This window comes from Rutilus rutilus, assembly GCF_951802725.1.
Source record: "Rutilus rutilus genome assembly, chromosome: 23".
Taxonomy (NCBI): domain Eukaryota; kingdom Metazoa; phylum Chordata; class Actinopteri; order Cypriniformes; family Leuciscidae; genus Rutilus; species Rutilus rutilus.
The window spans coordinates 19327459-19340763 of NC_140233.1; the positions used below are offsets into that span (position 1 = coordinate 19327459).

The 13305-nt window shown below is 35.8% G+C and overlaps 1 protein-coding gene across 2 annotated transcripts in view; it reads right to left on the reverse strand.

Moving 5' to 3' along the window:
* The window catches only part of hexa (hexosaminidase A (alpha polypeptide)), a 17100-nt gene continuing 3795 nt past the window's right edge, over positions 1-13305 (reverse strand). Inside the window, exons 2-15 of one of the 2 annotated variants that reach the window (XM_084396350.1) lie at positions 9601-9936; positions 8614-8718; positions 8364-8429; positions 8216-8262; positions 8016-8126; positions 7459-7560; positions 7179-7311; positions 5904-6084; positions 5720-5806; positions 4855-4927; positions 2038-2212; positions 1377-1467; positions 1177-1284; positions 1-215 (exon numbers count right to left, since the gene is read on the reverse strand). In XM_084396350.1, the coding sequence (XP_084252476.1) occupies positions 152-215; positions 1177-1284; positions 1377-1467; positions 2038-2212; positions 4855-4927; positions 5720-5806; positions 5904-6084; positions 7179-7311; positions 7459-7560; positions 8016-8126; positions 8216-8262; positions 8364-8429; positions 8614-8718; positions 9601-9862 (1605 nt within the window). In that variant the 5' untranslated portion in view covers positions 9863-9936 and the 3' untranslated portion in view covers positions 1-151. Of the gene's footprint in view, positions 216-1176; positions 1285-1376; positions 1468-2037; positions 2213-4854; positions 4928-5719; positions 5807-5903; positions 6085-7178; positions 7312-7458; positions 7561-8015; positions 8127-8215; positions 8263-8363; positions 8430-8613; positions 8719-9600; positions 10009-13305 lie in introns of those variants that run through there. The other variant, XM_084396349.1, reaches the window with a different exon arrangement.

Below are 13305 nucleotides of genomic sequence, written 5' to 3' on the forward strand. Positions count from 1 at the left end.
TCATTTTCGCAGAGGTCTTTATTAATCAAATTAAAATTTTCTTTAGAAAAAGTCAGTTTACATGATCATAAAAAAATATTGTGCAAATTCAGAAGCAATATTCCAGTGCACAAATGAATCCCTCTTCAGTGTTAGTGGCTCATCGGTGAACTTACAGCCCGTTATACTCATGCTTACAGTGGCCAACAAACAGAGGCTCCGCCTGAATCCCCCGCCTGCAGAAACACAAACACATTTTTATCATTTAAAACTCAATTTCCTCACTGAAAATCTTAATTAATACGCTTTAACCCTGTAAAGCCTGATATATGAAATAATAGTCAAAAATGTTTTAAATGTAACAGTTTATTGAAACATTAGACAACATATTTAAAATAAAATTCAAAATTAAAGTTGCATATGTGTTTTAGTTGAGTATCATATTTGATGTCAGGCTTTTATAGCTTATGTTTGTAGCTCGTGTTTGAGGAGGAAAGAAACGCATTCATTTTATTTAGAGGCACAAACTGAGCAAAAACATGCAATTTGATGCAGTTTCTGATGTTTATATGGCCAAAAAGTAAGATGAAATTCTAATAGCTTATGAGATCTTTATAACAGTATAATAGACGACTTACATAAAACGCATATAAATATCAGTTGTCACTCTATATCTCCCAATAATATGTCTTAGTAAGATGATATGCTTAGTTTTATGATCAAAGCTCTATCGTTTTTATTCTGGAGAGGAAACAATGCAATTTAATGCAAGAATGATCAAGAGATGAACAAATAAACATCCCTAAAAAGCCTAATGTATCATATTTGACACTTACATTTTAACATAAATTTTTCAAAAAGATTATGTATGGATAATCAACAGAAGCTGCTTCAGTCCAGTCTCGAAATATTACTAACAGCATAAAAGATTTGACAGCAAAAAGACGTGTGAACTACAACCTGAAGGTGGAGGTTTGTAGAATTATACTAAAAGGTATTTTACTTGATAAAAAAGCATAAACAATCAGACGACAGAAGGCATGTAGTAGATTATTCAGCAAAGTTTTGATCATGTTGATCATTTGGAGGCATTTGTGTATCATACAGTAGGTTTTATAGTGTTAATAATATGAAATAATGAATTTTGTATGTGTACAGTGTGACTAATAGAGGTTGATAAAGGATCTATTTGAATACCTTAGAAGTTCACAGCGAAACGCTTCCAGGCGAGGGAAGGCCAGGTCTGCGTTCAAAGTTTTTTCTTCATCGCTCCACAACCTCTCAGCTGCAGCACAGGCTCTAGGCCTTCACAAACACAATCACAAAGATATAGAAAAGCGAAGATTTTGCGACAATCATAATAATATCATTAATGATCTCATCTTAGTGTCTCATACCACAGACGTGGGCTCAGATTGGTGGCGTCGACGTATTCACCCCACATGGCGACCTCTCCACCGATCACCAACTTCTTTTGCTCTTCTGTCCCTAAATCATAGAAAAAAAATGCACAAATTTAATCAAATACACTATAAAAAATAAGGTTCTATGGAATCACTGTGAAAACCTTATTTTGGAACCTAAGTGTATAACCGCTATAACTTTATAGCTTAAGTTTAAAACTTAAATAAATGCAAATTATAAATGCTGCATTGGCAACTACCTGAAAATAAGATAAAATAAAGTGGCTTAAGCACTAAAAATACAAAAAATGTAAGTTAAAAAGAAAATAATGGAAGAATATGCACAAATTTAACCAAATACACACTGAAAATACACCAGCACTTCACTACAAACCACAACAAAGCAAACAAAATAGTTAATTATATTAAAAGTTAAAGTTAAATAGTTGGTTTATCATTAATTATAATAGTTCAGTGTCATTAATTAGAGCTAACTGACTAATTCTATATGCTGAATTTACTAAATTAACTCAACCACCAGCCCATAAATTAGAATCAACTGTATCTGAACCAGGAAACGGCATCAGGTTCTTATTAATCGAATTTCGATTTCATATTTAATATCGACCCCAGCCTAACATGCTGCTCCACACACCGGAGAAATTCTGCGGCTGCACTGCGTAGGACATACGCCAGTCCTGGCCGTAGGTGATGTGGTTGATGTACCAGGGGGCAGAGAGCAGAACCCTGTGCCCGGCCTGGGTCATCTTGCTCAGTTCAGCCTGGTAACCTTTACCCTTCCAGATCTCCAGAACCGTGTCCTGTGGAATCTGAGACAGTGTACAGACAGGAAACACTGGGTCACACGCATTGCACTCTTCGCACTTTATCGGCCTCTTTGGATTGATCAATAAACTCTGCTTTATCAATCTGCATGAATGCAAAATTTTTTTTGCCACTAATCCACAGTTCTGACATACAAAAATGTATTTTGTGCATACATGCAACGTTTTTGGGCTTTTACCAATTTTATTGATCTTATTGTGGAGCGAGGATAGGAAATGATGGGGTGAAGAGGTGGAAACGAGATTTGAAAAATGTTGCAAGCTCAACTCAAAATCAAAAAGCCCAAAAAAGCACCAGAACTCAACGTCTTAAAGGGGTCCTATAATGGTACATGCACTTTTACAAGTTGATTGTACTGAAATGTATGTTGGCAGTGCCTGTACACAACCATCATAAAATGATAAAAATCCATCCAGTGTTTTTTTTTTTATCTCCTTATATGTTTTCCCCCATCTCAAATCAAGCCGTTCGATTTTGTGACGTCACAAAATCGATGCCCCTCCCACGATTGTTGATTGACAGCAGAGTTTCAACACAGACCCGCCCTCGCTCGTGAGTGAGCTGTCAATCATAGTCCGCACGGACCGGCGCGGTCATTGTTGATACGCTGGAGCGCTGTCTATGAGCAGAATGGCGTCTAAGAGATTGTGGTGTTCTGTTCTTGGGTGTAATAAGGAACACAGCATCATTTTGATGTTCCTAAATCCGAACCGCTGAAGACGCAGTGGCTGAGTTTGTTTTCGAAGGGAATATTCCCCACGATCAACGTCAATGCTTTCATGTTTGCGTGAATCATTTCACACACCAGACTGCTTTATAAACGAGGGTCAGTATAAAGCTGGTTTTGCTAAGAAGCTGCTCCTGAAAAAAGGATCGGTACCAACTATTCGTGTTCCTGCTGCACCTCCAGAAGAAGAAGTGACTGTAACGTTTTATTAACCTTTATATTAATCTTTATATTAATCTTTGCAAATCGCTAGCACGCTTCATGATGAATGCGGCTGTTTACACTCAGGGTACATTACGGCATGTTTTCTATATACGACGTTCTCAATATAATTCATAATCCCACGTTTATAATGAACAACGCATTATGGTTATTGTGTTATTGTGTTACGGTGTAGGCACAGAACAGAGGGGCGGGGTGAGCAAAGCTCATTATCATTTAAAGACACATGCACTTAAACGGCGTGCTGAAAACAGAGCTGTTTTTGACCAGGTAAAATGAGTGTTTTCTTACAATACTAATGAGAATTTTTAATTAAAGTATATTACAAACTTTTAATTTAAACCCTAAAGAATCATATTAGCTTGTTCAAAAATGGCATTATATGACCCCTTTAAACACTAATCCACAACTCTGACATACAAAAAAAGTTATTTTGTGCATAAATGCAATTTTTTTTAATTTTACACATTTTATTGACGCAAATTGTGAAGCGAGGACAGGATATGAACCACTAATCCACAGCTCTGACATGAAAAAAAAAGTTTTTTTGTGCATAAATGCAACATTTTGGGCTTTTACCAATTTTATGGAGCGTATTATGAAGCGAAGACAGGAAATGATGGGGTGAAGAGGTGGAAACGAGATTTAAAAAATGTTGCAAGCTAGACTCAAACTTAAAAACTCCAAAAAAGCACCAGAGCTCAACGTCTTAACCACTAATCCACAGTTCTGACTTTCTTTCTTTTTTGTGTGTGTGCATAAATGCACATCTTTTTGGCTTTTTTCACTTTTATGGAGAGTATTGTGAGGCGAGGACAAGGAAATGATTGGGTGAAAGGGTGGAAACGAGATTTGCAAGCTAGACTCAAACTCAAAAACTAAAAAAAAGCACCAGAGCTCACAGTTCTGACAAACATTCATTTTGCTTTACAGATTCTGGGAGGCTGGTCTTGTGTTACATGTACACAGACATGTTTCACCTCAAAAGTCGACTCTTGGTTGACACCTTCTGGCAAGAAAGTGCTTTGCAACGATAGTAACGACAGGATTTCATGCAGCATTCTGGGCAAGAGGGCAGCGGGGCACATGAGATGTTACATTCTCATGTTTCTCTTAAAATATTTATTTACTAAGTATTAGACGCAATTCCTATTGAAAAGGGGTATAATACCAAAATAGAAAGTCCAGTGTTGTTACTGTTAACTAAACCTACTCTATTAAAAATGTATTTAAAGTTAATTTAATAACATAATTAATAACAGATAAAGTAATGCATATCAATAGCATGTTTGTTTGATTCTCACACAGAACACACTTTCACACTGGACTGAATTAAAATGTTAGAAAAATCACTGCACTGACACAGCACTGCAATCTCTAGTACTTGTTAGTGTTTTGCACTCATGCTCTGACCCCTAAAGGCTAGGGGCCGCACGCCGTAGTAGCGGGCCCAGCTGTGAGTGGGTATCGGCAGGTCGAGGTAGAAAGGAGCCGCCAGGATGACCTTTAACCCTGCTTTAGTCACCCGGCGGATCTCGCACAGGTAACATCCCTGCTTCCAAACCTCCACCACGTACTTCGATCTGGGCTAGAAGAGAAGTGTCTCGATCCAGTTAAACCACACGCACTGCTTTGTGAGGTTTGAAAGCATCCAGTGTAGAGCAGATTTCTACTCACTCGCTCACGGTAGTCAAACACGTCCTGCCAGACAATGGAGGTTTTGTTGAGAGCGGCAGTCATGTTCATTACACTAAAGAAGAACATAAAGAGAGACATAAAGACACATAGAAAAACCATAGACACTGCGTTCGCGAATGCTCTATTTCTTATGTTTATGCAGTAAATCTGTAAAATAAACAGTTTGTTCATAATTTGATTACATGAAAATGTATATACTAAACATTAAAACATAACTGAATCAATGCAGAGTCACAAATGTGCTTATATCTTTTTTTTTCTTCTTTTTTTATGGTTTCAAACACGGCTTAACACATATTAGAAATATTAATTTTAGAATCTGGGATTAAATTTGTTCAAATTAAACTTGAAATATTCATTAAATTATTTAATGTTTTAAATATATATTTATAATTATTTATTAAAGGATCAGTTGAAGGAAAAGCAGCCAACAAGTGATGCTGTTATTCTAAAACGAGAAAAATATTAATAATAAAGAATAGTAGCTGCATCCTGGTATATGTACACTACTTTTCAAAAGTTAATACTTATATTCAGCAAGGATGCATTAAATATTGTTTTCAACTGTTTTTTTCAACAGCAAATCATCAAATTAGAAAGATTTCTGAAGGATCATTTGACACTGAAGACTGGAGTAATGATGCTGAAAATCTTAGCATATATTAAAATTGAAAACAGTAATTTAAAATTGTAATAATATTTCACAATATTACTGTTTTTACTGTATTTTTGGTGAGCATGAGAGACAAAAAAAAAAAACATTTAAAAATCTTACCGACCCCAAACTTTGACCGATAGTGTGTGTAGTTTTGGAAATTTGAAATACTCTCACAATTCTACTCACCTCTCCATATAGAATGATTCCAGTTTGGTAAAATCCTTCCCAAAGCCCATCTTTGCCATAAACTTTCGCACATTGGGATTGGACTGCCTGTTTGAGAGAATAACTTTGTTAAAATCTTCACATAAAAAAGATCCCACCACCTTTTTGCTAATGCAGGCACCCAAAACATGTCAAAAGTGCTTACCAGCAGGCAAAACTGACCTCATCCCCTCCTAAGTGAACATATGAGTCAGGAAAGACATATTTCACCTCTTTCAAGAGGCGTTCCATGAACTTATAAGTGGTGTCTACCGTTGGATCGACGGGTCCAAATGAACCAGAGGGTACATCTCCCTTGTAACAAGGTGTCAAGAGGTCTGGCTGTCCTGATAATAAAGGACAAGCATTGTTATTCGTTGTAGGGTTTTCAAATGATACCAGTTGGTGTTTTAAAAAAGAAGAAAGTTGACTGAACCAGCATTTCTGCAGTACCGGTAGTACAAAAACCGGGCATATTAGGTACCCAGTGATAGGTTCTATTTACAGCATGTTTTAACAAGCGTTGAGCATTGTAGCCAATGAAAATCATATCTGTTGAGCGCATGAACGCAATAGCCTATCAGAGGTGCTAGTCAGCAAGTCAGTCAGAATCTGCTTAAACCCGCTCTTCTCTTGGTTTCTGTTTATTATCCATTCACAATCTGAATACAAGTTTAGCTCTTCATGCTGCTCAGTACACTGCAAAGTTTAAGGATTGACAACCGTATTTAAATTCGCGTTTCAATCGGAAACTGCGTACCGTTTTTGCTCTGGTACCGAAATTAGTACCGGATATTGGTACCAAATACTGTAATTTTGGTATTGTGACAACCCTAATTCTTTAAAATTATCATTCATAGTATCTGTTTTCTTATTCTTCTAGGAGATGTGTGCAGTGTCGGCCTTAACGCATTACAAGTAACGCGAGTTGTGTAATCAGATTACTTTTTTCAAGTAACGCATTACTTTTAAACTTACAACAAAATATCTGAGTTACTTTTTCAAATAAGTAACACAAGTTACTTTGTTTTCCCATGTATTGACTGACAGCTCTCCTGTCCCCGTGTTGAGAGAAATCAGGAGTAAGTGCCGAGTAAACATGATGGTATTGTAGTTCTAGACTGAATGCGAGCAGGATTTACTCATCTCACTTGCACAAAAACAGATTCAGTATTCCTCAAAACTATCAAAACAGCTAAATGGAAACTCAGAATATTACGCAAACCTGCAATTATGAAATATACTACATAACACAAATAGCCTACTTTATGTATTTAATCTCACTTTATTAACCAATGTCTTTGCTGCTGACCCTTGATGATACAATTTTGACAATACGAACATCACATTTGTGTTTAATTTCTTCTCCTTCATCTTATTCTTCTGTAATCCAGAGTGGCAGCGTGAGTGTGTGTGTGTGTGTGTGTGTGTGTGTGTGTACCTTTCCCCCACGACTGAGTGTGTCCAGGAGAGTCAAACTCAGGTACGACTCTAATGCCTCTCATTCTCGCATGTTCAATCACTCTCATCACATCTGACTGCGTGTAGATATGAGTGAACGGATGAAAAGCTCCCTAGAAGAAAAAGATATGCCAGTGTTGTTGCATTGGCAGCTAAAACTCTTTTTTTTTAAATCACTAATTAAAACAAAGCTAAAATAAAATAAAGTTAGATGAAAAACTCAAACTTAAAAAGGTAAACGAAAATTACAGCCCCTTTACCTTATTACTGAGGTCAGGAAAGGTGCGGCTCTGATACGGAAAAGAAGGATCATCCACGATGTGCCAGTGAAAGACGTTGAGTTTACTGTAAGCCATAGCATCCTAAGGAAAATTAAAATTGTATTGATTTATTTCACAATACTTAAAACATTTATTCAGCAAGGAATTAAATTTAACATTTATTATGTTACAAAAGTTTATATTTAAATAAATGCTGTCTTTTCATCATTATAATAAATATTCTTGAGCAGCAAATCATCATATTAGACTGATTTCTGAAGGATCATGTGACACTGAAGACTGGAGTAATGATGCTGAAAATTCAGCTTTGATCACAGGAATAAATTACATTTTAAAATATTTTAAAATAGAAACCCTTATTTGAAATTGTAATACTATTTTAAATTATTATTGTATTTTTGATCATGCAGATTATGCAGAATCATGCAGCCTTTGAGAGCATAAGATACTTCTACCGATCCCAAACCTTTGAATGCTAGTGTATAATAGTACAAAAATATTTTTAATATTTTTAAATACATACAGTATATACATACCAGGGTCTTCAAAATAGCATGGAGGGGTAAATAATGCCTTGAAGTGTCCAGTAAAAGTCCTCTAAATGCAAACCGTGGGAAGTCTACAATCTCTGTCTTGTTGACAAAATACTGCATGGAAAAGTCGATTAAAAGAACATATTTAACATGCTAATATACCGCGACAATCACATGACTAAACACCGTCACACAAAACTTACAGAGCCATAATCATCCTGGTACACAAGCTGACTGAAGGACTCCAGACCTGATTTTCAGGTTTCATAAGTTGAAAAAGACAAATATTTTAGTTATAGTGCTGTTAAGCAAAGAAAAAACAATAAGCATAAAATGCAAGATGAGTCGCACCTCTCAGAGAACCCCATACAGTCACTGATCTCAGAACAGCCTGGCCATCAGAAACACTCAGGTTATCTGCAACAACAAAACGTGTTAAGCATGTCATTGGAAAATCTTAGCATATCACATATCGCTTTATACTATGGCACAAACATATTCTTTTTTGAATCTGGACAGTGTAATTACACCTTCCAATCTAGCAGACTTTCTCACAAATGATCAAAGTAAATAAAAGATCACATGATCAGGAAACACTCACAGCTCTCATCTGAATCTTCATCAGGGTAACCGTCACATCCTCCGCTTTTGACACTCACCGTCACCACAAAGGGTTTTGACTCCAACCAGTAACGAAGCCCGTTTTCTGCTCAAATAAGCGTCGACATATCAACACACATTATTTAGTATTGCAAAATTGTTTCATTTGCTATTTAGACGCACACAAGCTGTCTGAACCCAGTTAAAAAGTGTTACTTTAAAGGGGTGGTATAATGACCTTTTCACAAGATGTAAAATACAGTAAGTCTCTGAATGTGTGTGAAGTTTTAGCTCAAAATACCCCACAGATATTTTTATATAGCATGTTAAAATTGTCGCTTTTTGAGGGTGAGCAAAAACGCATCGTTTTTGTGTCTGTCCCTTTAAATGCAAATGAGCTGCTGCTCCCGGCACAGGGGGCGGGGCTACAACAACTTGTGTCCTGAAAATTTCAAAAACTTTTTGCCTTTTATGTTCAAACCGGAGTCAGACAAAGATGGAGAGACTCAAGAAGAAGTGACAACCTTTCTGAATGGCTAGTTGATGAATTAATGTAGCTTATGTGTAGTTATTTCTAGTCATTGATTAGCATTTTCTGTCATGCTAATCTATAAATCTGTTCCGGGGACGGGGTTTGTTCGTTGTAGTCCTTAAAAAGCTATTTCTTTAAAAGAAAATATCTCCCTTTGCTTTGAACTTTGGGCGTCGTGACTTTGCAGATGTTGTTTATGCTCAAACAGCAACATTACACACTAATAAAAGTTAAAAAAGTTAAATCATAATCAACCACACCTTTAAACAGACCGCAGAACAGGAAAAACATGTTTGTGCACATACATAAAATTTCCTTTTAAAACATGTAAAATAATTTGTATGACATACAAATTACATTAAATCAAAGCATAAAAAAAATAAATGAAACTTAACCAACACTGATACTACTATACGGAAGTACATTAGTTTAATTTATTTTCAGGCATAAACCAACCTGGTCCTTTTGTAAAGTCAGGGAATATGATGGAGAAGTATCTTTTGAAAGCAGCATCCAGGACGGAGCATCCAGTCTGAGCTGCTGAGTCCTTTCCGTAAGTGAAGGAGAAGAGCTGCGGACTCAGACTGTATCTGTCCGGGGACTGATGGATCTGTTGCGGCAGCGGCCAGACTCCGCACACCGGCTCCACTGTGCTACTCACAACCACCAGCAAGAGCCAGACCCGCAGACCAGGAGAGTGCGTGCCGGGGTGAGCCATGCTGCTGTCGCTTCAGTCGTGTTTCGGTGTCCGACTGCAGGTGTGTGTCGCTCTACACGAGAAATGCGCTGAAACTGTCAAAAGAAAACGAGTCATGTGACAGATAGATAGTGTTTTTGTTCAGGTGACCTGAGCCGAGCTGCGGCGATTCTCATTGGCTCAGCTCCAGTCACATGGTCTATTTCCGGGATAATAATTATAAAGGAAAAGAGGACGCAAGAAAAGAAAAACAACAACAGAGAGAGTTACATATCTATGTTGTTGAATAAGCATAAATAGATACTTTTTTTTATATGAAAATGTTAAAGCGGGATGACAAAAAAGAAGATAACAAAACGATTATAAAGTATTACCAACAGACAGAAACTCTGAGAATATTGAGAAAGAATTGTAAATAATTGTTTTAAAACTTTTTTCGTTGGATTATTCGTTGATCTCTTTTATTTCATTGTATGCTATTGGTACACTCTCAGAAATAGGGGTACAGTAGGAGTCCATTTCTACACTACCGTACCCCATAGGGCTTATTATTGGACCTCAAGGTACATGTACCTTTTTGAGGGTCAAAAAGCATTAAAAGGTACATGTACCGTTTCTATTAAAGGTTAAGGTACAGTATTGTACCCTTGAGGGTACAGCCCCAGTGACAAGCCATTGTACCCCTAAAGGTACAATTATGTACTTTATTTTGTGAGAGTGTAGGCTATTTCTGTAATTGTTTTTAACATTGCTCGTTTCTCCATATACACTATTGTTGTTTTACTTATTTGCACAATATCTCATTATATTATGCTGCCTATATTATATTATATATTCTTAGTTTACTCTGCACTGTTAGCCTATTTTATTTTATGCTATTGGTATTTTTGTTATATTACTTATTTCTCCATATGCACTATAGTTATTTTTCTTATTTTGCGCAATATATTAGCCCATATATTATAGGCTATTATATATTCTTAGTTTACTCTACACTGTTATTTTAGGTATTTTGGTGATTTTTTTTTATATTACTTGTTTCTCCATATGCACTAATTACTTATTTTGCGCAATATCTCATTATATATTAGCCTTTATATTATATTATATTATTGGCTGAATATTTTTATTACATTTTCCCTGTCACCGATTTTATTGTTCGTGATGATATTCTGGTAAGTTGTAATGATACATAAATAATAGGCATATTTTGAAATTGAGAACTAAATTTGAGAGTCGGGATAAAGCCTCTAGATGGCGTCAGTAGACAGTCAAACAAACTCTTAAATTCTACACTCACACGTTCGTAACAAAAGTAAGGTATTTTAAATGGACAGGACTAATGGGGTCACATAAAATTAAAGGAATTTATAATAGGAAAATGTCATTTGATTAAAGTAACACATGCCACTGTCATAGTGCCTGCACTTCCCAATGAGAGCATGAGACAGTTTAACTGGATTAAATTACCGTCCATTGTTCCGAAAGTAAATATTAGGCTACATAAAAGCATTATCCAGAATCAAAATCAAAGCCTACTGTATGCAGCCAACCTAAATAGACAAATTAAACGTTAAGCTTTATTTAGCACATTTTAGAAGTCTTTCAAAGGCCTATGACTTTTTTTGTTAAGTGAAACACACACAAAAAAATATTTCTAAAAATATATAGGCTATTTTGTGACTTGTATCATGGTCCCCATCCACTTCCATTTAATAGGACCAATAATGATGATGTTGTACACATGAAAACAATGTTTTTTAATTGGCATCTATGGTTCATGAAGAACCTTTGGAATGTTTCCATTCCATTAGAATTTTAAATTGTTCTTCTTTTAAGAACTGTTTACTGAAGGCTCTTTGGGGAACAAAAACGGTTCTTCTATGGCATCGCTCTGAAACCCCCCTTTGGAACCTTTATTTTTAAAACACACACACACACACGCACACACACACACACCCCCCCTTCCCATTCTGGAAACCCCTCCCTGTGTCACCTCTTTTCGCAGAATAAAGTGAACTTGATGTCTCAATCGTCGTCTACTCCCTGTTCCAGTTCATTTGCCTGAAATGCCATACTCTAGTGACAGTAACTGAGTATGAGTCATTCAAATGTTTTCAAAAATATTTCACGCTTTGAGATTTCATCACTGTGAATAATATGCTTATAATTTTCCATGACATTCACTGTCGCAACGATCACTGTAATTTATTCAATGATAAATACTGTAATTTAAAGATATGGCAATTTCGCCTCAACAATTTTAACATCAACATTATTATTTTGCAATCATACCGCAATGTCTTTTCTTTGTATTTAATTTGCATTTGAATAGAACCACACCTAGTAAACACGCATACAGTTATTGAGAATTAATTTCAGGTTAAATCACTGATGAAACGCCCCAAGCTAGGTGTGTGTTGATAATTATTGTTATCTAATAAATCTCTTTAAAAAAAAACTTTAAAATGTTGACGCAACTGTGCTCGCCAATATTTATCTTAGTTTCAGAAAGATTTAGCCTGGATGCCAGCTGAACTTAGCCCCGCCCACAACATTTTCTGACTAGAATCTGAGTATGATAACGTCTGGCTACAAATGATTACTTTCTAAACTACTTTTCAGAATTGATGAAAAATCTGGCTTCATTCTACATTCACATGTAATTAGTCGCTATAAATGCTGCTAAGCCTGTTCAAAGTGTCTGTCGCTTTACTGCTTTTGTCTTTATGGCACATTGTTAATACATGGTTCACATCATTCAAGTTCATAAAAATGGTTATCTCTGTCTAGATCTCTGGCCTAGTAGTTTTGTGTTTGGTCTTCTAGACAGTAGACACTGCCATATAATCTGTGCTCAATTGCTTTGGTAAAAACAAATACAATATAGTCTCCACAGCAAAACTGACAACTCTTTGTCAGACGTTTCAATCAATGATGTGTACGTCATAGTTGCAAATGCAGTGAATCCTAATAATTCTACAAATAGACCATCTGCTTTTATTGTTATTTATTTATTATTTCATTTTTTGAGCTTGTTTGTGTTGTCCATGATTTCTTGAACCTAAAAAACGTTAAAAGAGTGTTCTCTTTAAAATGTCTAACATCTAAAATTTCGATTATTGCAACCACAATAATCAAGTGGCATAACTGGGATGGTGATGAAATTCTGTGGTTAGTTCTGAAGAAACTACTCATTGCAGTTACGTAGGTGCCAAAATAATGAACATTACATTAATTAAACTCAGTACACATAAAAAAACACACACAAAAAAACAAAACACAGCACATAATGCAAGACAAGACACAACAAAACAAAGCAAATCAAACAAAAAAACTCAAAACACACACACAAAACACAACATACAACAAAACAAAATCAAAACAAATCTAAATAAAACAAAAAACAAAAAAACACACAACTAAATCAACGCAAATGAAGCCAAATTAAACAAAAGCAAAGC